Source organism: Myodes glareolus, chromosome 11, assembly GCF_982192425.1.
Source record: "Myodes glareolus chromosome 11, mMyoGla1.1, whole genome shotgun sequence".
Taxonomy (NCBI): Eukaryota; Metazoa; Chordata; class Mammalia; order Rodentia; family Cricetidae; genus Myodes; species Myodes glareolus.
Window position 1 is genome coordinate 16,102,954 of NC_142036.1, and position 24,871 is coordinate 16,127,824.

Below are 24,871 nucleotides of genomic sequence, written 5' to 3' on the forward strand. Positions count from 1 at the left end.
AAAGTCTGGTCAAGCTGATAAAAGAAAAACTGTTAATGAGGAAAACCTCCTCTTACCCAATCTCTATTCTTAAGACCATAACACTAAAAACTTCATAAAATATACACTGCAATTTGATGCCAGCTATCAGCTAGTCACATACAAAATGATTATCAAAACATTCTGATATATCTAAAAGCTAAGAGCAATAGTCACCGGCACCCTCCCAAGCTGTCTATCTCACAGGGTCTGGCACTGGGGCAATAATACAATCAGAAACAAAGCCTGCTTGGAAAGTGAGGAAGACACTCCACCTTGTACTAAGGTAAACATGGGGATGCAGAAAATTGTTTTGTTTCATATTTTATTACATCAATGGCTTGAAAATTTTTATTTAACTTCAGCAAATATTGGAAATAGAAAAATGAATTCTGCAGAATTTCACAAATAAATTTCCCAATCTCCACTAACAAATGTTATAATCCAATGGCTAAGCAGTTATAATGCTATGGACATTCACCACAATGACTGTGCTGAACTAGAAAACAAGCAAAGAGACATGGAAATATTACTTACAACAGCATTATTACAACATATTTTCTTTAAAATTTTAACATGGATTTTTATCACTCCAAAAGATATACAGCATTTCCGTTATATTTGCAAACTTAACCTTATACATCTTTTAAAATCTTGAAAAACTTTTAAGCAATCTAAAAAGCACTTAGCAAAGTTTTAAGTCTACATAATGGAATGCTATCCACTCCAGTATAAATTTTCATTTTAGAGAAGGTGACTGTAAACACTCATTATTTTACAACATGCATAGACTCTACTGACCTTCCTTCTGAATTGTAACGTTCCTGCAATTGTGCTTTACTACAGTGAGGAGAAGCTGCAAAGACCCAGGGAGTGGCGGGAGGAGCATTGCACACGGTCATTAGGCTCGGACGATCTAACTGCCTTTAGTCAATCTGAGGCAAAGCTGACTTGATGCTAAAAACTTGAATCCTGGGTCACTAGGTGTACAAACAGGATAGACACGAGAGGAAGACAGGCTCTGCTCTGTCTTTCCTTTGCTTACATGGAAGCAGGGATCCAGTTAGTGTAATGCACTGTTGGGCTTATTTTTGGTGTGCAATTATACCAATAGTACATCTGATATTCAGAAAGATAAAAGCAGGGTATAGTTGCAATTTTAAAGTGACAATGAGCTCACTCAGAGTGGTGTGTAGTACTGCGGACACTGTATATAAACAGAAAATAACTGCTTAATTAGTCCACCACACTAAGCTTTTTGTCTTTTGTTTGTTGATTAAGGTTTGTGACCATCACTGGGTGGGTCTTATAAACTGTCAAAAGTCGTCTTTAGGGAGCTGTCCTGACAAACAAAGAGGCAGTGGGAGCGCTACACGAACCTCTGCTCCTGCTGACACAGCACCTAACTGTGACACCACGGCACTGAGCAGCGCAACCGAGGCATTGGGAACCCAGCTAAAGAGCTATGTTACAGAAGTGATCACTGCTGCTGACCAGTCAACACAATATTCAAGTAACAGGGTGTTTAAAAAGTGGATAAGCAAAAAGAATTACCTAAACACTTTACATGTCTACATAAAATTAAATAAAACAAACTTTTAATGCATATGCAATACAGTTTATATCTTTAGGGATCTCTAAACTAAAAGTTAGACTATTATTTGTGTCCATGATACTATATTTTGCACAATAACTTATATTTAGAAGATTTTCCCACAAAAATATATAATTATGACATTCACATTGATAATTTTTAAGAACACAAAGCTCAAGTGACATTCCATCAGAAGTAGGCATCATGTCCAACCTAACCTGCTGGTGCACCTAATTTTTGACATGTTGAACAGTCACAGTTCAAGACCAGAGCCCTCAGCTTTGAAAGCTAAGTGATTTCTTGGATTTATATCACTGCAGACTGTGTCATGAAACGTTTAAAACATGAAGATCATTCCAACAGCAGCCAGGCAAAGACCACTTCCCCCTTTGTCAAATGAAAATGGTATGCCTCTTTCCCTTGGAGAGAAAGCCAAAACCAGCTCCTCTGACCAGAATCATTCTGATGCCTGACTTCACGGCTGGAGGCCATCAGTGCTTGGAACTAGGAGACAGTACAGAACGTGCCTGGTGCCTGGCTCAGCTGCTCTGGTTACCACACTGTCCAGGGATCATCAAGTCTAAGCACTGCTGAGAGCAAATCTTAAGGAAAGTAGCCCGGGCACAAAGACAGACATAGAGCCACTGGCAGAACGAGAAAGCCATTGTAGCAACCACCCACACTGCTTCTGCTCACTGGAGATAGGACATGCAAAAAGCTAGGTGAGCAGGGCTTTATCAGGTGCCTTAGTGTCCCTGTGAGTGATATGCAAAGTGTAGGCTGATGTCTGACCCCATCATGCTTTCCCTCCCCTTTCTGTTACACAGCAGGTTTATGATAAAAACACAAAGAAAAGCTGACTTGTTACTAGTGTTACTCTGTTACCTGTCCCTACAAGGACAGTGGCTGTGTCTTGGCACTGCTCGACAGGCTCTTGACCAACGGGCACCTGGTGTGGGACAGGATGAAGAAAGTCCTTCTGTACTCTCCTTTGGAATGACCTTTCTCCAGACTTTTCAGAAAGAATGTACAACCCACCCCCAATCTAGATTTCTACAGCTGAACCTCTTTCTGAAGAGAAAATCAGCTAACTTAAAAAAAAAAAAAAGGAAGGTGCTTAGGAGTAAAAACATCGAATTTTAATTGCATATTTTAAACTCTTAAGGATTCCGTTCATACCTTAAAGCATCTACTTTTTTTTCTCTTTTTGGTATTGAAAGCAGAAAAAAAAATATTCAAACACTGCAAACAACAACGAAAGATATTTCCACATGGTTAGTGCAGTCTCAACTGGCCATGGATGCCGTCTGACCGGCTGCTCCTCAACCCCCTGCAGGCCCACAGTCTGGTAAGAGAGCAAAAGTGATTCTGGAAATCTCAGAACATTTATCAGAAATCTTTGCTTGTTCCCAGTCTAAACAGATGGCATCACATACCATTCTGTAGATTATTTCTTCTCATCTTGGTCTCACTAAGCAACACATCCATCACTTTTCTGTCCTATCTGCTGCTAAAAGAGAGGGGACGGTGTGTGTGTGATCACACTAGTACACAAATGACACAAAAGGACACATGGAGTGACATACAATGGCCAGGCACACCAAGAAAATGAGAGCTAATGGTGTGTAGCATCTAGAAAACAATCCCAGCTCCCCTCATGTCCTCTACTGAGCTGACCTGACATTTTGAGTCAAATCTGCAGAAGCTCTCCCCATCTGCTACACCTCAATGATGTCATCTTTGGCAAGCAATAAACTTTAAATAAGACACTTGAACAGAAAAGCGATTGATAACATGGTTGCCAGAAGGAGAAGGCACCAATTCCAAATGTACAAGCACCAGGTACAGTGATATGAACCAAATCTCTCCGAGTTGGGTGACGATAGTGGTAGCTGGGGAATCAAGAGATGGGGTGCACCCACATCCTGGGATTCCAATGCTGGAGGTTGGAGGCAGAAAGCATTGAGGTCCACGTTCCCATTAAGCTACAATGTCCAAGGACAGTTGCTGCAAATGAGCTTTTATCTCTTGGAAAGGGAGAAAAGGGAAAGAGTTAAGGAGGAGAGAAAGAGGAGGAGGAGCCACCTGATTTATAAACCATAATTCTGCCTCTGTTTAGGGAAAACAGGAGTTGTATCAGGAAGTTTAGTATGATAAAGGTTAAGATGTGGTCTGCCGATGGATTGTGATTTCCAAAGAAGCATGATGTTACTTAGGTGGCTGCCCCACAAAAGGCGGGGAGAAATTTTCTAGAAGGCCTACAGGGCCTTCTGAGAATTACACTATGCACAAAGTAGAAACTGCAGGCCATGCAGGAACACAGCTGGGCCTTTCAAGACTACCTGTTCTGAAGCTGTTGACTGGGAGAGCTGCCACTGATGGGGCTCAGGGGAGCCAACTGGAGGGTAGGTCCCAGACTTGTGGGAGGTGTGCAGGCCGTGGGTCCCCCAGCCCTTAGGCAGAATGAGATGCAACGGAGCTCTCTGGGAAGTCGTGCCAACATGGAGGAACGAGCAAAGAATTAAGGCAGATGTAGCACAGGACTGGAAGTGTATGCCTTTTTTGGTAATAGCTGCTTGTCCACAGAGATGTGATGCAGATGGCTAGGTGATGTCTTGTAATACCTGATATCTGGATAACATGTCGTCCATACCAAGTGTTCAAAGCTACCAGCAGTTTTCATGAGGCAGATGCATATCTTACGTCAAGGACAGAAGCAGCCTGAAAGAGGAGAAAAAGAAACAAAGGAGTGAGAACAGCAATCAGCACACACTAGCTCGAGTGTGCTCCAACAAGAGCAGCCTGCATTCAGCAAACCTGCACTGCAAGCACTCACGCTCCCAGGGCGGGGAGTGCTAGCCCACCTTCGACCAGTTTCTCTCTTTCTGAGCTTCCCTATCTGCAGAGGCTGTACAATAATGATGCTCTTCACAAGGTTAGATAAAATAGCTAAGAGGCATGTCAACACAGTACCTGGAAAACATGGCAGCTCAGGTATTTCCAGCAATAATTATATGCCCTTCTTGCCCCTAATTTTTCAATGTTTCCTACAAGAAAGAGCCCAGGGTATTTAGAGAAGATAATGTGTTTCTAAAGCAACAGTTAATACTTAGGCAAAACTTACTGCTAAAGGTGAGAACACCTCACTTTGCGTAGGTGGTCTATGTTCCTGGGTCTCAGACTGGCCCTACACCAGGACAACTGGAGAGTGAGTGCTGCTCATATTGGAAATGTGCAGATTCTGTACACACATTATACAGACTTAATTGCAGAAAGTACTTAAGAATCTAGTTCTCAAAGTTGCCATGTTGCAATGCTTTCCTTACAGAGGGAAGCATCTTGAGGCCCTGCATGAAAGTGACCTCACTTTCCTTTAACGTATTCGTTAGTGTGCTCTCCAGGTCAGAGCAAACAAACACTATAAGCCAATCAACTCCAAATCACCCCTGAGTGGTTTAAGGAAGACAGAGAAAGTAAATTTCCCCAGAAAGGTAAATCAATACTTAAGTTATTGGACTAGTGAACAAATCCAGGTTTATAATGACTGTCTAGCCTCGGCCTGATGTACATCTTCTGTAGGAGAGAAGGCAGAAATGTACAGGGGTAATGCCCCACTCCTGGGGTGGGTAGAGGCAGCAGGTAAGCAATCCTAACACAGGAAGTGGAAGTGGACAGATGTCTGCAGGCTGAGCCATCTTCCTTCCTGACAGTTCTGACGAAATCAGGGTCAACATCTCCAAAATTACAAGTATCTCCAAAATGCCAGTTGTCACAGAAGTCCCAGAAGCCACAGGACCTAAAAGTGTCTTCACCAGCTTAAGCTATCCACCCTGGACAGCATCAAAGCTGGAAGGTAGCTGCTGGACATACTCAAGAGCTCCTAAAGGCATGCAGACTCACCCAGAAGGTCAGCAGTCCTTAACAATGGCCTAACACTTAAGACCTGCCTAAGTTGTAGGACACTACTCAGTACTTCCTGAGGGTTTTAAATTTTACTATAAGTGTGGAAGGAAGCCAGAATGGAGTTATGGTATCTGCAGGCCACAGTAATGAGCTACCTGAGTTGGGACGCAAAGTACTGTATTCATAGCTAAAAGTTGCTGAGTGATATAAGATATTTCAGCAGCCCTGAGCACAGTCTGCAGGGAGACCACCCCTTTCAGACTTACCTCATCTTCTTCCTCGGGGATCTTCACGGAGCTATCAGGGGACTTGACAGGTTTCTGGTTACTGGGTCCATTGGTCTCGTCTTTACCATGTTCTGCTTCCCATTCTTGTAAAACTTCATCTATGTTGAAGCGGCGCCGATAATTTACAAAAAAGTTTTTCACCTGAACGACTGACTTGTTCCCAATCACATCTGAGATTGCCTGAAAATCTCGCCCATATTTCCTAATGGCTAAGGACAGAAGAGAATATTTTTTTAAAAAGATTTATTTATTTATTATATTTACAACATTGCTTCCATATATGCTTGTATGCCAGAAGAGGACACCAGATCTCATTATAGATGGCTGTGAGCCACCATGTGGTTGCTGGGAATTGAACTCAGGACCTCTGGAAGAGCAGCCAGTGCTCTTAACCTCTGAGCCATCTCTCCAGCCCCAAGAGAATATTTTTTAAAAATAATTTTAAGTGTAAGAGAAAAACCATCTTTAAATTTGTTTATATATATATATGAGAGTTTTTTTCCCACATGTATATCTGTGTACCACATATGCCCCTTGTGTTTGCAGAGGCCAGGAGTTTTCAGATCTTCTGGAACTAGAGTCACAAATGGTTATAAGCTGCCATGTGGGTCCTGGGAATTGAACCTTAGTCCTCTGAAGAGCAGTAGTGCTCTTAGCCATTTTAAAGACCACAACTCAGGTTGGTGAGACGGCTGAATGTGTAAAGCACTTGCTGATGACCTGTGTTCGCTACTTAAAACCCACCAAAAAAACCCCAAAATCCCCCAAAGCAAAACAAAACAAAAAAACCAACTGCCGCTTACCTCTTTATCCTAGTAACATACCATAGAGGCTTTTAACCACAGACACTATCTTAACACGCTACAGCAGCATAAAAAGCACGGCAATCACCTTTAATAATAACTTTAAGAAGACAGCATAGAAGTTTAGTAAAAATCCTGTCCATTAGAAACCTTTTTTAGGGGGCTGGAGAGATGGCTCAGAGGTTAAGAGCATTGCCTGCTCTTCCAAAGATCCTGAGTTCAATTCCCAGCAACCACATGGTGACTCACAACCACCTGTAATGGGGTCTGGTGCCCTCTTCTGGCCTGCAGGCATACACACAGACAGAATATTGCATACATAATAAAAAAATAAATGTTAAAAAAAGAAACCTTTTTAAAAAAAGATTTATTTATTTGTTATTAAGTATACAGTGTTTTGCTTGCATGTATGCCTGCAGGCCAGAAGAGGGCATCAGATCTCATTACAGATGGTTGTGAGCTACCATGAGGTTGCTGGGAATTGAACTCAGGACCTCTGGAAGAACAGCCAGTGCTCTTAAACACCTAGAAACCTTTCTTAAAGCATGTTATTATCATACAAATTCCTGAGGTTCCAGTCAAGTGCCTCATGGCTGTGGACATTCTGTTTTGCCTTTTCAGAATCCTTTTTAAGCAACATTTCCTGTCTTAAAATGCTAATACTCCGGAGGGCGGTAGTGGTGCATGCCTTTAATCCCAGCACTCGGGAGGCAGAGGCAGGCAGATCTCTGTGAGTTCGAGGCCAGCCTGGTCTACAAGAACTAGTTCCAGGACAGACTCTAAAGCTACAGAGAAATTCTGTCCCGAAAAGCCAAATAAATAAATAAATAATAAAAAAATTAAAAAAAAATGCTAATACTCAGTGGTAGTGGCACATACACCTTTAATCACAGAATTTAGGAGGCAGAAGCAGACAGATCTCTGTGAGTGGGAGGACACCCTAGTCTACAAGTTCCAGGACAATTAAGGCTATGTAGGGAAACCCTACCTTGAAAAATCAAAAATAAATAAACAAAAGAATGAATGAAGAAAGCGAATACTCATTGTCATTTGAGATGTATACTCACCCACTCAGACTGCAATAAGCAATTCTAAAATATAATACACTCACACTCCTAGACAACTATGGCTTTCAGGTTAATTTTTAAAAATGGGAAGGGTTATACAGGCCTGACACTTTGGGGTTTGAGGCTGGAGGATTTAGAGTTCAAGGCCAGCCTGAGCAAAAGGTGAGACTTTGTCTCAAAAATTAAAAACACGGGCTGAGGATGTTTCACAGTGGTACAGCATCTGCCTAGCATAGTCTTAGGCTCAATCCTCAGTAACAACACATATGCATGCAAATCACACATCTAGGAGAGAGATATGGCTATGATACTGTAACCTTCCACATGAACGAAGGGAGAGCAGAACAGAACGTATTATTCCCCTTACAGTGACCACAGTTCCCATGTGCGTAGCGGAGCTCCCTCCTACCTTGAACGGCGAGAAGCTGCTCTTCTGTAGTCCATCGCGCGTTGCATTTCTGAATGACCTAGACAGCCAAACGGATTGTCAACTTATTACATGCATCTTCATGGCAGCTTAATGAACATTTTTTTTGTGCCTGAATTTTGATATAAACTAGGTTCCTAAAATTGTCTCTATCTTTCCAAAACAGACATGTAAACTCAGAATTTCAAGCACAACTCAGCCCTGACTCTGAGATAAACAACCCTACCTCTGGAAGTCGGTACGGCTCTATCCCACCATCAAGTTTTTCTTTAAGAGCACTGTTCGTCTGTTTAATGTTCTGAATCTAAGAGAGAAAAGAGTTTCATTTTAAAAATAAAAAAAAAGAAAAAAATACTAGAAAAGACATCTCTGATGGGTACCTAACTGACTAAGTGTACCATCTTTATCTTCTCACAAATTATCTTTTTTCCTATATTTTTGCTTACTCAGCATACCTAGTTTTTGAGAGAAGACAAGGACAGGAGCGAGCCTCCTGCAGACAGCAGAGTAGGACAGACACGGGGCATGCCCTTGCTCTGCAGCTTCAAAGGGTGGGGCATTTCCACATTGTGGGATGGAATGGAACTCTGACTTTTAACAGCTTTTGTTTTTAAAAAAACTATAGAAGCAGTAAGAAAGCCAAGGAAAGAACATGATTTTGATAAATAAAACATCAAAGATACTCAGTAGCAGCAGATACTTTTTTTTTTCATTAAAAAGAGAAATCTTACCAGCAAAGGAGCATTCAAACTCAAAGAGAGATTTTAGAGTAGGAAAGGCAAGGCACACCCTCTCCCTGGGGACCTTCCCAAGACCTTACTCTACCACTAATACATAGCAACACACCTGTGCATGCAGCCCTTTTTTACTTTTAAGACAAGACTCTTGCTGAATTTCATAGACTAACTTGGAACAGAGCACTCTAGACTAGCCTTGAACATGTCTCAGCCTCCTTAACAGTGGGGATTACAGCCTGTGTGTGTCCTCAGGCTCTGCTTCCTGTCCTGTCTATTTTATTCTCTCTTTCAAAAATAACGAGGTGGGGCAGTGGTGGCACACACCTTTAATCCTAGCACTTGGGAGGCAGAGACAGGTGGATCTCTGTGAGTTTGAGGCCAGCCTGGTCTAGAGAGTGAGTTCCAGGACAGGTGCCAAAGCTACAGAGAAACCCTGTCTTGAAAAAACAAAACCAAAAATACTAAGGTATGTGAGTATCACGTGTGTGTGAGCATGCTTACATGTGGAGGTCAGGAGACAACTCTGTGCAGCTGGTTCTCTCCTGTCATGTAGGCTGTGGGGAACTCAGTTACCCAGGCCAAACAGCCTTTTACACACACACACACACACACACACACACACACACACACACACACCTACCTTGTTGGTTTTTTGGGTATATTTGTCCTATTTTCTCAAGACAGAGTCTTGCTATGTAGCCTTGGCAAGTCTGGAACCCGTCCTGTAGATAAGGCTGGCTCAAACTCAAGAGATCCTCCTACCTCTGCTTCCTGAGTGCTAAGAAACGAAGGTGTGTATGACATCTGGTTCCCACATAATCTTTTAAAATTTAATTTCTGTCAGTTGCTTATGGGGTAGATTGTTTTTTGAGACAGGGTCTTACTCTGTAGCCCAGGCTGGTCCCACACTTGTGGCAATCATGTCTTAGACTCATAAGTTTATGACTAGGAGTAAGAGTTGGAAGCCAGCCTGAGATAGAGAGTAAACCTTGTCTTTAGAAAAATCAGCAGAGAAGGGTGGAGAGATGGAATCTGCTATTTTAGAGTCAGAATAAAACAGGTTAGTTGTCAACATTTTGTCACCTGGAAAGGAAACAAGGTTAAGATTCAGAATATGTTCAACGCAGTGCCCATCAAAATCTTCAAAGACCTCAAAAGAACGGTACTCAAGGGGCTGGAGAGATGGCTCAGTGGTTAAGAGCATTGCCTGCTCTTCCGAAAGGTCCTGAGTTCAATTCCCAGCAACCACATGGTGGCTCACAACCATCTGTAATGGGGTCTGGTGCCCTCTTCTGGCCTGCAGGCATACACACAGATAGAATATTGTATAACAAATAAATAATTATTTAAAAAAAAAAGAACGATACTCAACTTCATATGAAAACCCAGGATAGCCCGAACAATTCTGTATAATAAAAGAAATTCTGGGAGGCATCACAATACCTGAATTCAAACTCTAGAATTAGAATTAGAATTAGAAAAGAAAGGAGAATCAATGGAACTGAATAGAAGACCTAGATATCAATACACACATCTTCAAACACCTGATCTTTGACAAGGAAGCAAAAATATCAAATGGAAAAAAGAAAGCATATTTAACAAGTGGTGCTGGCATAACTGGATATCAACATGTAGAAGAATGAAAACAGACCCATATCTATCACCATACACAAAACTCAAGTCCAAATGGATCAAAGACCTCAACATAAAGCCAGCCACACTGAACCTTACAGAAGAGAAAGTGGGAAGTACATTTAAATGCATTGGCACAGGAAACCACTTCCTATATATAACCCCAGCAGCACAGACACTGAAACAATTAATAAATGGGACCTCCTGAAACTGAAAAGCTTCTGTAAAGCAAAGGACACGGTCAATAAAACAAAACAACAGCCTACGGACTGAGAAAAGATCTTCACTAACCCTACATCAGACAGAGGTCTGATCTCTAAAATATACAAAGAACTCAAAAAATTGGACACCAAAAGAACACATAATCCAATAAAAAAAGAAATGGGGTAAAGACCTAAACAGAGAACTCTCAACAGAGGAATCTAAAATGGCTGAAAGACACTTAAAGAAATGTTCAACATTCTTAGTCATCAGAGAAATGCAAATCAAAACAACTCTGAGATTCTATCTTACACCTGAAAACATGACCAAAATCAAAAACACGATGACAACTTATGTTGGAGAGGTTGTGGGGAAAAGGGAACACTTCTGCATTACTGGTGGGAATGTAAGCTGGTACAATCCCTTTGGATATCGGTGTGGTGATTTCTCAGAAAATTAGGAAACAACCTTCCTCAAGACCCAGCAAGACCACTTTTGGGTATATATATATCCAAAGTATGCTCAATCATGCCACAAGGACATGTGCTCAGCTATGTTCATAGCATTATTTGTCATAGCCAGAACCTGGAAACAACCTAAATGCCCCTCGACCGAAGAATGGATAAGGAAAATATGGTACATTTGCACAATGGAGTACTACACAGCAGAAAAAAAAAATAACGACATCTTGAATTTTGCAGGAAAATGATGGAGCTAGAAAACATGATTTTGAGTGAGGTAACCCAGATCCAGAAAGACAATTATCACATGTACTTACCCATAGGTGGTTTTAAACATAAATCAAAGAAAACCAGCCTACAAACCACACTACCAGAGAACTTAGACAACAATGAGGACACTGAGACTTACATAGATCTAATCTACATGGGAAGTAGAAAGTATAAAAAGACAAGATCTCCTGAGTAAATTGGGAGCACGGGGACCTTGGGGGAGGACTGAAGAGGGGAGGGGAAAAGCAAGGAGGGGAACAGAGAAAAATATAGAGCTCAATAAATACCAATTTAAAAAATGAGAAAATGAAAAAAAAAGAATCAGAATATGGCTGTATGTAGCATTTAAAGAGAAAACAAGCAAAGTAACCATGTGGCTGGCCTAGTGCCCTACTTGGACCTCCCAGGTGAATGTACTATTTGTTTCAACTTTATCCCATTCACAGGAACCTTTCTTTCCTGTGAGATCATTCATTCTCCATTCAGAGAAGATCTCCTGCCACAAGCTTAGCCAATGAGAAAATTGACATTTTGCATCCAATTCTCACTGTCTTCAAAGGTGCCCTTTTCCTGCACACCAGGAGAAGAGCGTGAATGCTGGCAAGCAGCCATCTGGGCTTCTGGTAGAAGATCTTTGTTTCCCCTGCCTCCATCTCCTTTTCTTACTGCCCTGAATATAGATTCAAGCATTACAAAATGGCTTCTGCAGCTTTCATAGAAGACAACAGCAAAAAAAGCTGAGACTCTCAGGAGACAAACTTAAAAAAAAACAAAAAACAAAACAAAACCCTGGAGCTCTAAGTGTCCCTGGATAGAAGAACTTACAATAGCAACTATGACAACCTGACAGTGGGACTCCTTGAACTGATGCTAATCAGGTTTTCTTTCTCTCTGAGGTGTTTCCTTGATATACCAACCAACTTAGGGTTCCCAAAGTAACCACCCCTATGACTGATTGTCAACTGTCATGTTAACTCTAGAATTGCTACTAAGCACCTGCCTCCTCACTACCATGATAGGTTCAAGTCCTCCCTCTACACAGTGCCAACCTGAGTAATTAGTTCAAATTAAAAACACTCTTGTCCTTGACCGTGCACAACTAGTAACAGAGGAGAGCCTCTTCTTCCCTCACCACTAGATCGGCATTCAGTAGAGCTTTCCCACTACAAGCAACACTGACAATGCCCCGCACAGCAACCTGGAAGATCTGCAAGGATCAGCCCTCAAAGATTAATCTCCTCATTTGAAAAGAGGTGTCTAGGAAGATTAAGGGATTCTCCTAGGATCTGAGCATGGCTGTGCTGGTAGCAGGCTACAGAGCTGTAACTTCCTAACTCTGGAATGATGATTGGCTTCCTGGTCTGTGCTGCTGGAATCAAAGAAAAAACACAGTTATCAATTCCACCCTTCTGGAGACCACCAGCAAGGTCTGACGACTTTGACTGCTGGTTTCCAATTACTCAGTCTTAACTAAGCAAGAGGTGGAAGGAGAAAGAGAAAGAGAAGAGAAGGAAAGGAGAAGAGGAGGAGAAGGGAAGAAGAAGAAAGAAACCCTGAGGGAAGGTCCATTCTAGATTGTGAGGCTGACTTTTCCACTTAAATGCCACTATGCAAACAGATTAAAGTAAAGAGCCCTTTCTACATAGCAGGCACAAATAACCATAAAAAAACAATAAAAAAAATAGTATCCACTAACCAGCTATATGGCTAGTGGTAGAGTACTTGCCTTTGTGTGAAATCTCCAGCACAACTCCCATCACAAACCTATTCCCACCAAAAAACTTCTATTATAAGAATACTCCAAAATGTACCAAATATCTTGAAATAATTCTAAGCCTTGCATATAAAAAAATGACACAACATAAAAAAATTAAAGATCTGTATAGGTGAAGGGACATACCATTTCTACTCAACAGAAAACCCAATAAAGATATTAATTTGATAGCTATTAATAAAATCCCAATCAAAATTCTAGTAGAACTTCTTTTTTCCTGAAATTTTCCCTAAAACTGAAAAGTGATACAAATTTGATATGGGAATACAAAGGGCCAAGAACAATTAGGACCTAGGAAACTTTACTGCTACACAAACAAATTTATAAAACACACATCAGGGCACGATGCATTTGTGAAGGACGAACAACAGAACAAAGAACACAAAATCAGACCTGTCTGTTTTTAAACAAAGGCCTGAAAGCCTTCTCAGTAAAAAGTATCTTGTGAAATAGATGCCCATACTGAAACACTCACATGTAACAACACACCCAGGAACACATTTCTGAGCAGACCAAAAATCAAAATGCAAAAGCTAAAACAATGATGCTAAGATGATACTCAACAAACCTTCACCACCTGGAGAAAGGTTCATTTTAAAAAGCTTTCTTTATTTTTGTTTTACGTGTGTAGGTGTTTGGCCTGTCTCTGCATCTTGTACATGGCTGGTGTCAGTGAAGGTCAGAAGATTCCCTTGATTCACTGGTTCCCCAGAAACTGGAGTTACAGATGGTTGTTAGCTATCATTGTTGGCGCTGGGAATCAAACTCATGTTCTATGTAAGAACAAGTGTTCTTAACCCCTGAGTCAGCTCTCCAGGCCCTGGGGAAGGTTTTGACCAGGACTTAAAACTACCAACCTGAGGGAAAGAGTGAGAACCTGTACTAATGAATTTCAGAAAATGCCATTAAGAGAGTGGAAGGACAGGACACAGAGTGGTAAATGATCTAATGAGACAGGTAGGAAACAACTCACAACCTGATAAAAAATTCAATAAGGAAATATAGAGGCAGAGACAGGAACATGGTAAATTTGAGGCCTCAATCATTCAAACATCAACAGTCCAGTAAAAGACCAAGGACAAAGACTGGGCAGACATACTATAAAAAGAGGACAGTCCAAGGGCCAACCAATAACTAATAAGGTAAACATGTCAACAAAGCCTAAGGAGACCTCATCACAATGCACAGGAGAAAGGCCACAATTTAAAGACAACTGCCATTATCAACAGAGACAACTGTGTCACCCTGAGGAGATTCAACAATGCCAGGGGATATTTCTGTTGTCATAACTAGTAGGGTGAAGGTGTACATGTGAGGAGAGGTTAGGGAGGTTTCACCTGTAACACACAAGTTAGTCCAAAGTGTACTGTAGGTGGGAAATGCTGGTATGGTACAACCAAAATACATATACACTGACAAGACTATTTTCCCTGAACATATGATCTGTCAGTTCTACTCTTATGGAATCCAACAGAAATGTGCTCTACAGAGACACATGCATAATGCACCAGATACATAACATTCATGATAATAGTTTGTATAATGGCCCCAAATAGAAACAACCCAAATGCTTACCATAGTATAATGTATTGCTAGTAGGCTATTTACATAGCAAAGAAAAAGAATAGATCAAAAGTAACTGCTTTATAAAACACAGGCACATCTTACACATAAAAATTACAATTAGGCTTATTTTTTGATAATGTAAAAAAGTAGACTGAAACAATCTGTGAAGGTTCTTTTGATGATGGTGGAAACCACACCCAAGGTTCCCACACACTGAGCAAGTGCTCTACCACTGACCACACTACAAGCCTCAGTGAAGACTCTGTGCTTCAGAATAGTAGGGGTTGGTGGTTTAGCTCAGTGGTGAGTGCTTTTCTAGTGCTTCCCTGGGTTCTCTCCTCAGCTCTGGAAAAGAAAAAATAACTAAAATAATAGGAAGGAAGGAAGGAAGGAAGGAAGGAAGGAAGGAAGGAAGGAAGGAAGGAAGGAAGGAAGGAAGGAAGGAAGGAAGGAAGGAAACCAAGGTAACTGGCACACACACAACCTAGCCATACAGTAGTGGCATAAACCTTTAATCCCAGCACTTGGAGGCAGAGGCAGGAGGATCTCTGAGTTTGAGGGCATCCTGGTCTACAAAGTGAAATCTAGGACAACCAGAGCTACATTAAAAAAACCCTGCCTTGAAACAAAACAAAACCCCAAAACAACAACCACAACAAAACCCAATCATTGTAAGAGTGGTCCTCTCCTGGGAGGTGGGTCAGGAATGAGGGGCACAATGGAACTTCCGAGGCTTGAAGAGAATAGTGGTGAAGGGGTACTAAAGAAAATGTTCCACGTCCTGGCCCAGACAGGTTAATTGAGTGGGTTGATGCTGTAAAAATCATCGGTGTATACACACACACACACACACACACACCAACTGTTTTAATTTATATAAATTATATAATTTAATTTATATAAATGTCATATACATTTCTCTCTATAAAATAGCTCAATTTAAAAGTAATATTTAAAAGAGAAGGGCCGTACTCAAAATATTCTGCCTAAATCCTTGGAAATAAAATGTTCTTGGTGATGCATTAAGAGAGGATCAGCAAGTAAAAGCAGTTGCCATGCGAGCCTGGCAACCTGAGTTCAATCCCCAGACTCCACGACAAGGCAGAAGCAGAGAATAATCCCCCAAAGCTGTTTCTGACCTCCACACATATCACCTTAATGCTAATAAACATATATTTTTAAAAGAGAAATGAAATGTTCTTCTGACATCTCTAAGACTGGAAGGCCTGCATAAATAGTGAGGACATTCTAGTGTGCAAACCAACTTTTCACCAAGCCAGGCTGGCAGGTACCTGTCGTTTGATGGAGACCAGCTCCATGTCCAGCTGTCTCAGCACCGTGGTTGCAGCAGTAGCATTAGCAGACACAGCCTCCACATCTTCTTGGGAAAGAAACATTCCTTTTGGAGGTTTCCTTTTTGCTCTATTTTTAGCTTGTGTACTATGCTTTTCTTTTTTGACCTGAGGAACTGTCTCAGTAGGGGGTACCTGTATGATACACATATTTGGTAAATAAAATTAATAAACAAAAATGTCAAATGGATAGTAGTGTATGTCTTTAACATGGTCCCAAACAACCTAAAACAATCACCATTCTTATCTGAGTACCCTAAGGGGAAGCTATCTGTGGACACTTCACTTCATGGAACACTCTTTTCTACTTCAGGCCTCTGATAATAAGCAACACAAGGAAAGAAAAAACAATTGTGTTTTCTTACAAGCTTTGTGACCCTGGAGTTCTTTATATGACATGCGGATAAGTGAGTACTCTGATCTCCAGCAAATCAGACTGCATGACACAGATCACCTATGGTGGATGTGGGGGGATGGGGAGGGGAAGTCGTTAACCTTTCCATTAGGATATATACAATTTAGTTTTTGGATTGACTTACATAATTTTCCCTACAAATGTGCTCTTTTTGAGTACTTTCTCTAATAACAAAACCTTCAGTAACAAAAAAATACAAAATCTTGGTGACAAAAGGACTGTCTTACAGGTATTATTTAAACATAAGATTTTTAAGTTGGGCATGGGTGGAGACATATCTGTAATTCCAAAATTTGGTAGGCAGGAGAATCAGAATTTCAAGGTCAGTCTCAGTTACTTATTAAGGCTGGAACCAACCTGGGTTATAGCAGACCTTGTCTCAAAAAAAAAAAAAAAAAGAGTATACCGGGGGGAGGTGGGGAGACGGATAATACTCAAGGATAAAGCCAAACACTTAGAAAACCTTTTGCTTTATATTTTAAAAGACTAAAATGAAATAATGAAACATAATCAAACAATGATGGTAATAGAAATTCCTTAAATATGTGGTAATAAATAATATGAGTAAACAATAAACTATATTCTGTGTAGCATTATGCTATTTCATAAAGATTACCTGTTGGTCACATGTGTTTTAATGACATTTACACCTAAACTAAGATTTAACCTATTTTCTTTTTCAGTTAGAACTCGTGCCACATAAAAAAGAATTACAAAATATGGCAAAATTACAAAAAATTGTTCATTTAAAATGTGGTATTGAAAAACCTAACAAATAACAATATACCAAAACAAAGCAGAACCCCAAATACACTTCACTCTCCAAACAATCTCACTCTATTAGCCCCAAGGACCATGTTATTCAGGGACTTCCATGACTCCCTGAGAAGACCTGTCATCCATAAAAGAGCATGAACCCTACTTCAGTGAGTCTACCTTAAGAAGCTATAATATGCATATAGGATACACTGAGGCAACAGTTCAACTTTCAGGAATTATTTTAATGGAAAATAGTGTACAAATATTTAGATATATGACCCATTAATTCAGTACTGTTCACAGTAGCAAGGACTATCTATAAAGTTCCATCTGAACCTTTGGACTCAGCACATAATACACTACTGCACAAGAGACAGGAGACACTGGTAGAACTAGTTATGACATTTATTGCCTATGAGAAATAGGGAGAAATATACCTCCTTTTTGCTTTCCTTATTTGGATCAATCTCAATGTCAATGGGGTTACTTCCATTTGTTTCTTCCAGTTCATCCTCACTGGAAGATAAGAACAAATTACTGAAAGTTTATTCTGTATTAACTCTATTTCACATAAAAACATAACAAATAGCCAGGTGAGGTGGTACACGCCTTTGATATCAGCACTTGGGAGACAGAGACGGGCAGACCTCTTGAGTTTGAGGCTAGCGTGATCTACAAAGCAAGTTCCAGGACAGCTAGGGCTTCACACAGGAACCAAATCAAAAACAAAACAAAACAAAAATTTATTTTAAAATTGTTCTATATATCTAAAGACTGCTAGGATGAACATTTTTTTTACAATTCATATAGAATCCCAACCTTGTAGTTCTTTTAGGGCAGTGTTTCTCAACTTTTCTAAAGCTGTAACCCTTTAATATAGTTCCTTGCTACTTTATAACTGTAATTTTGATACTGTTATGAATCATTATGTAAATAACTGATATGCAGGATGGAATTAGGTGACCCCTATGAAAGGGTTGTTTGCCCCTAACCAAAAAGGGGTTGCGACCCACAGATCGAGAAGCACTGTTTTAGTCTAAGTGATGAAGAACTACTAGCTTGTTTCTAATTACCAGAATCAACTCTAAATAAAATATTGTTCCTCTGTATTTGTCAAGTGTTTTAAATTTTTAGCTAAATTATCAAATGCAGAAAGCATCTACTTTTCCTCATAGTTATTTACTGCAAGGCCAGGAAAGATCTCCTGACAACACTGAAAGCTATGCAGTGTGAATTTCCACTGCACTGCAAACAGACTGGGCAACAAAGAAAAAATGTCCATGCTCAAGCTCTCTACTCATGGCTTTTAGTGGCTTGTATAATTGATATTTTCAAATTAAGTTTTATAAATACATTGGCATGGTACTTCAAATGCTTTTTGCCTGAGGTAGTAAAGAACTCCATCTTTAAAAATGAGATAATTGAGTCTCTCAGACGTCAAGCAGTTATCCTAATTTGCCCAGTTAAAACCAGGAGAGTAGTAGGGCAGAACACAATGTCTTCAGTGCCAACCTCACACTGTGTCTCAGGAATCCTTCCCAGGGGAGCCCCAATTCCATGCTGCCCTCCTCCCAAACCACCAGCCGTCTTCACTGCTCTCTGCTGTAAGGAAACTGAGGAAGCACGAGGTAAGATACATCCTTCCTTCCTACAGCTTAATGAGTTATCCTTACAATGAATGTCCAGGCTGGGAGGCAGGCTCAGGGGTAGAGTCCTAGCAATGTGTAGAGTGCTAGGTTCAGCACCCTAGCACTGCGAAGCTGAGAAAAAGAGAGAGAGAGCGAGCGAGCGAGCGAGCGAGAGAGAGAGAGAGAGAGAGAGAGAGAGAGCAAGAACGTGCACGTGTGTGAGAAAGAGAGATCAAAACTAATAGCAACAACAAACCAATACCCTTCCTTCTAAGAGATAATGAACTGATTTTGTTACATCAGACACAGATAGTCAAGGGCAGAAGGACTGTACTGGTCAATACTCATTTTCCAGTTGACAGGAAAATCTAGACTCACGAGGAGATTCTCTACATCAGGTTGATCAAAGGGAAATTATATACTGTGACTATGGCGACACCATCTGTGGGCTAACTAACAAGGTGGACATGAGCTGCCTCAGGCTCCTGCCACCATCTCTGCTCTCCTCTTCCTGGAGTTGCTTCTGCTACAGCAACAACGTAAGGAACAGATATAAAAATCTAAATTGTTTTTCTTCCTTTTATAGCAAGTTAAACAGAAGCACAGGCCAAATGACTTTTGTTATCATAGCCTATACATAAAATAAAAACATCTGGCCCATGAAACAACAACAAAAACCCCTTTTAATTAAGGGTGTCACCTTTAAGGGGAACGAAGGAACATGTTAAAAGTTCACCGACTGCAGAACAGAGATCTACAGAGGGACTTTCATATCTACAGTATCTCAGAGGCAGGTAACTGAAGACACTGTGTGAGTTCTGGGACAGGGGAAACCCTGTCATACTACCTGTCCTCTCTGTCCTCCCAGCTCTTAGAACCAAATGCTCAGATGACATCCTGAGCAGCGCACTCACCTCTCTTCTCTCTCCCGTTTTTGCTTCCGAGCATGACGATCCATCACGCTGGTTTTAGTTCTTGTTTTCTTCCAAGAGTAGTAAAACTTCACCAGACTTGCTATGGACTTATCAGGAAGCTAAATGCAAAAAGCAAGTTGGTGTACATGTGAAGTTCGTACTAATAAAATGTGTTTAGGACATAAAGATTTAAAATGTATGCAAGTTTGAGGCCAGCCTGGTCTACATAATGAGTTCCAGGGCAGTCAGGGCTACAGAGAAACCCTGTCTTGGAAAAAAAAAAAAATGAAATGTATGGAATGTAAAAAAATCCTCTTAAAATGCATTTCCTTTTTAAAAATTTATCTTAAACATTATCATAAAAAGGTTGCAACAACAACAACAAAAATCACACAGTAAAATTAACCAGACTCAAAACCATACACTTCAATGAACTTCTTTGCAGTTAGAGCAACCATTCAGTCAGAACTAAAGTTGTGGAGTTTCACATTGTATTTTATGCTTTCAATATTGAATATTTTTATGTATGAAATATTTTATGTATGAAAAAAGGAAAACCCATAACAGAGTTAGAACTACAAAAAAAACAGCAAAAACAATTAGCTTGTTTTGCATTTTTCAAAATATGACATTTTCTTTTTTTTTTCAGGCTGGCCTTAAATTCAGAGAGTTCCATCTGCCTCTGCCTTCAAATGCTGGGATTAAAGGTGCAGACTACCATGCCCAGCCACGCTGAGATAGCAAGCCCCAGCAAATCTGTGACCTCCCCCATCGGGGCTGTAGTTACAGATATGTATAAAATGCCTAGCTTGTTATGTGGGTTCTAGGATCTAAATTTTGGTCTTCATGACCAAGTGAAGAAAACTCTGAGCCATCTCTCCAGCTCCAGGTTTAAGGTTTAACGTTTACAAATTCATTTTAACATTCAATGCAAGCATGAGTAAATATTAGCCTGGAGTGTATCAATAGCTTTCTGAAAAGGAAAAAATATGCAAATCTTCCACAGACAGACAAAGATCCTTTTCTGTTGGCTTAACCTTGTGAGGACTGCAGTTATAGGGTTGAATGATGACGTGGAGGTGTAGACTATAAACTTGAAGGAGAGAATGCTTCGCTCTATACCTAATTGCTGAGCTACAGAGCAGTGAATGTTTTAAGAGCACTGCAGTAAGCTGCTTTGTCCAAAGGAACTTTATTCAAAAGGAGATATTTGCTGGAGAGGGAGGTCAGTGGTTAAGAACTGGCTGCTCTTTCAAAAGGCCTGGGTTCAATTCCCAGCACCCAGATGTCAGTTCACAAATGTTTCTCATTCCAGGAACCTGATGTCCTCTCTGGTCTCGGAGAGCAACAGACACACAAGTGATATGTAGACATACACGCAAGCAATAACACCCACACATATAAAACAAACAAATAATAAACCAGATGTTTGAAGTTGATGATAGCCCTATCCCACATATACTCTAAGATATAAAAAGCGAAAACAAACAAACAAACAAACAAAAAACTATCAAAGAAATCTGCTTACCATTTGCTGGATTCTGTGAAAAGTTTTCCCATGAAAACTAAAAGCTTGTTCAAATAAGACTTTATCTTCCACAGTCCATTCATCAGGAAAGGGGGTGAAGTTGGGCAAATCGGCCAATGATTTTTCAATATTATGCTTATGCCAAAAAAGCATCCCAAGAGCCTAGAAAAATGTTATTAGTGAAATTTTAGAACAAACAAATAAAGGAAATATTAAAATGGGAATGAGATCAGCATGTTTATATCAGATAAGTGAGAAAGAAGACTGCCGCATATAACACTGTGAAGTTTCAGGCATCAACTCCATCCCAGTTCTGTGAAGATACATGTTAACACCTAGTATATATAATTCGAAGCTCCTTTCAGCACACAGCTCAATGGTACTGAAAACATGCACAGTACTGTATAATACCGATTCCCAAGACTCATCTTGTGAAGCAAACATTGCTGGCTCAACAGTAGCTCTCTTCCCTCTATCACCTCTGTTCCAGGCCCCAGCAACCAACTGCCTAGGATTCTGACTAGTCAGTGTTTCAAAAAAAAGTGGAAAACTAGCATTTCTGTCCTTTCAAGATTCTCCTGATGAAGTCTGTGCTTGCTTCAAACTCCCAATCCTTCTGACTCAGTCTCCCAAGCGCCGGGTCCACAGGTTTCTAGCTATTCTTTTTTATCACAGGGATCACATTAAACATTCTCAAGTTATGAGATTTGGATTTGAATTTTTATATGAATAGCTTCAACAAAATAAAAAAAAAACAAGCTTCTTTTACAGTAATTTCATCCCTTTCAGTTGTAGAAATGACAGAATTCTATCTTTCTATATCATATGCTTAAAAAAAAGGGGGAAGCTAACTTTGTTTTAAATAAATTACTTAAGCTACTTGGAAAATGCAGAGTTAGGAACACTAAGGTAATGATACTGATACTGGCTTTACCCAGCTTGTTATCTTAATTCCAGTCTTATCCCTTCATCTGGCTCTGAATACTATCTAATATCCTATTTCTCCTACAGGTTTCCTACAGCATTCTTGAAGAAAAAATTTAGTAGAGAGGACATGGCGAGTCCTTTATTTTATTTCATTTTATGATCTGGAAATGTCTTAATTAAAAAATTTATTTAGTTGGGCAGTGGTGGTGCACGCCTTTAATCCCAGCACTCAGGAGGCAGAGACAGGTGGATCTCTGTGAATTTAAGGCCGGCCTGGTCGACAAGAGCTAGATCCACGACAGTTAGGACTACACAGAGAAACCTTGTCTCAGAAAACAAAAAAACAAAACAAAATTAGTTGGGTGTGTGCACATGCAGGTTCATTTGTGTGCACATGTGCATGCATGCCGAAGAACTCATGCGGATGACAGAGGACAATTAGCATGAGCAGACTCTCTCCTTCCAGCATGTGGACTCAGGTCATCAAACATGGTGACAAATACCCTTACTCAACTGAGCCATCTCACCAGTCCCTCTTTTTGTTTTTGAAGTTCTATCAGGTATAGGACTCTTTTTCTCTTTCCTTTTTCTATAGCCCCATCTGAGCGAACACAGGATCCTGTGTATGCTAGGCATGTGTTCCCTCCATGGAGTTGAACATCTATCTGATCTAAACAGACAATTCTTGGTTGAAAGTTTTTGATTTTTTTCTTACCACTTCAAATACATCAGATCACTCACTGTCTTTGGAACTCCAAAATTCCTGATGACAAATCTGATAACCTTACCGGTGATCTCTTGCATGTCACCAATGGCTTTTTTCTTGCATCTTTGGCTTTTTTGAATGTCTCATACTGAATCTTGGTGGGGGTGAGTTCATTGTGAAGTATGTTGAGTTATTTTTGGGTACATTATCAACTTCAGGAGGTTCTACCCTTCCTCCTCCCTTCAAAGTCTCTCCCCATTCCTTCCCTCCATCTTCTCCTGAAATTTCTAAATTACTTACATTATTTCTCCTCGAAGATGTCCCACAGGACTCCTAGGTACTGTTCATTCTTGTTCACCTCCCCTACCCTTACTCAGTAAGTTTAAGTTTTCTTGGGATAGGGGTATAGTTCAGTAGTAAAATACTTTTTTAGCATGCAGGATGTCCTGATCTTCCACCTTCCAGTACCACAAACAGTAAAACAAATTGCCCTATGTTCAAATTCATTGATCTGCCTATTCAAAATGGCCTTTTGTTTTCTTTTGTTTTGTTTTTCAAGATAGTGTTTCTCTATAGCTTTGGAGCTTGTCCTGGAAGTAGCTCTTGTAGACCAGGCTGGCCTCAAATTTACAGAGGTCTCTGCCTCCTGAGTGCTGGGATTAAAGGCATGCGCCACCACTGCCTGGCCAAAATTGGCCTCTTTAGCATTTGTAAGATAACTACTTTAAAGTCTTGAGGTAAGACTTGAGACTTAAGGGATGCAGTTCAGTGATAGAGCATTTGCCAAGCATGTTCAAAGTTCTGGGATTATCCCTGGTACCAGTTAGTGTGTTGTGTGTGTGTGTGTGTGTGTGTGTGTGTGTGTGTGTGTTTGTGTGTGTAAGAGATTTGACATCAGGTCTTTCTTTGCATCAATTTCTCAAAATTTAAAGTTCTATCCTAAAGAAAGCCTCCTTGAGTTGTGAGAAGTAAATAAGACTTAGAAGTTTTAGGAAGTTCCTAAACGTTACAAGATTAACAAGCATCCTCATCCACATTCCAGGTTATGTGCATAGTAAGGATTACTAGGGAGAGAAGACTGTGACCTGTAAAGCTGCCTGGAAATTATTCCGGGAGCTCCAGAGATGCAGTTTTTGTGAGCTGTCACTTATGGGCTTTTCAGTGATGCAACCGCCTCTGAGTCACCTGTAATAATGATGGCTTGTTTTAAATGTCAACTTGACACAATCTAGATTTACCTGAGAAGAGAATCTCAGGGAGGGATTTTTCTACACTGGGTTGGTCTGTGGTTTGCCTGTGTGGGGGATTGCTTTAGCTACCTGATGTGGGAACCCCAAGCACACTGTGGGCAGTGCCATACCCTAAGCAGGGATCCTAAGTGGAGAAATCCAGCTGAGCATAAACAAGCATGCACGCAAGCTTGCACACTCATTTCTGTCTGATCCTTACTGTGGATGACGGGAATAGCTGTCAAAAGTTCCCATCCTGACTCCTCTACACAATGGACTGTTACCTGAAATCTCGAGCTAAAATAAAAATCATCCTTCCTCAGTTGGTTTTTGTCAAGATAAAGTTCATGAAACTAGCAAGTTCATGCTCCTGCAAATAACCTCAGCAAGCTCACTGGCTCACTACACAAGCTTGGTGGGAACTGTGCTGTGCTCTGTCATTGGTGTTTTAACTGGGGTGAAAGGACAAGATCATGCCTCCTCAGGAAAACTCACAAAAGGCTTTTTATCCAGTCACCATACTTTCCTGCTTTGATGTATGCGTTGTGATTTCTGTCAGAAACTGGACATCTGGACTTAATCATGCATTAGCAATGGCGAACAGATGCTTCCTTCCCCTGTGGTGATTTTGTTACTTTTTTTTTTTTTATAGTTGCGATCTGTCTGTGTGCCA

General features: G+C 40.5%; 1 protein-coding gene across 1 annotated transcript in view; it reads right to left on the reverse strand.

The window, feature by feature from the left end:
* Positions 1 to 326: 326 nt before the first annotated feature.
* Rcor1 (REST corepressor 1) overlaps positions 327 to 24,871 on the reverse strand; it is a 90,537-nt gene continuing 65,992 nt past the window's right edge. The window contains exons 5-12 of the mRNA XM_085697965.2: positions 21,337 to 21,498; positions 19,809 to 19,927; positions 17,704 to 17,782; positions 16,033 to 16,227; positions 8,326 to 8,403; positions 8,082 to 8,139; positions 5,782 to 6,011; positions 327 to 4,333 (exon numbers count right to left, since the gene is read on the reverse strand). Coding sequence (XP_085554091.1) covers positions 4,292 to 4,333; positions 5,782 to 6,011; positions 8,082 to 8,139; positions 8,326 to 8,403; positions 16,033 to 16,227; positions 17,704 to 17,782; positions 19,809 to 19,927; positions 21,337 to 21,498 — 963 coding nt within the window. The 3' untranslated portion in view covers positions 327 to 4,291. The remainder of the gene's footprint in view (positions 4,334 to 5,781; positions 6,012 to 8,081; positions 8,140 to 8,325; positions 8,404 to 16,032; positions 16,228 to 17,703; positions 17,783 to 19,808; positions 19,928 to 21,336; positions 21,499 to 24,871) is intronic.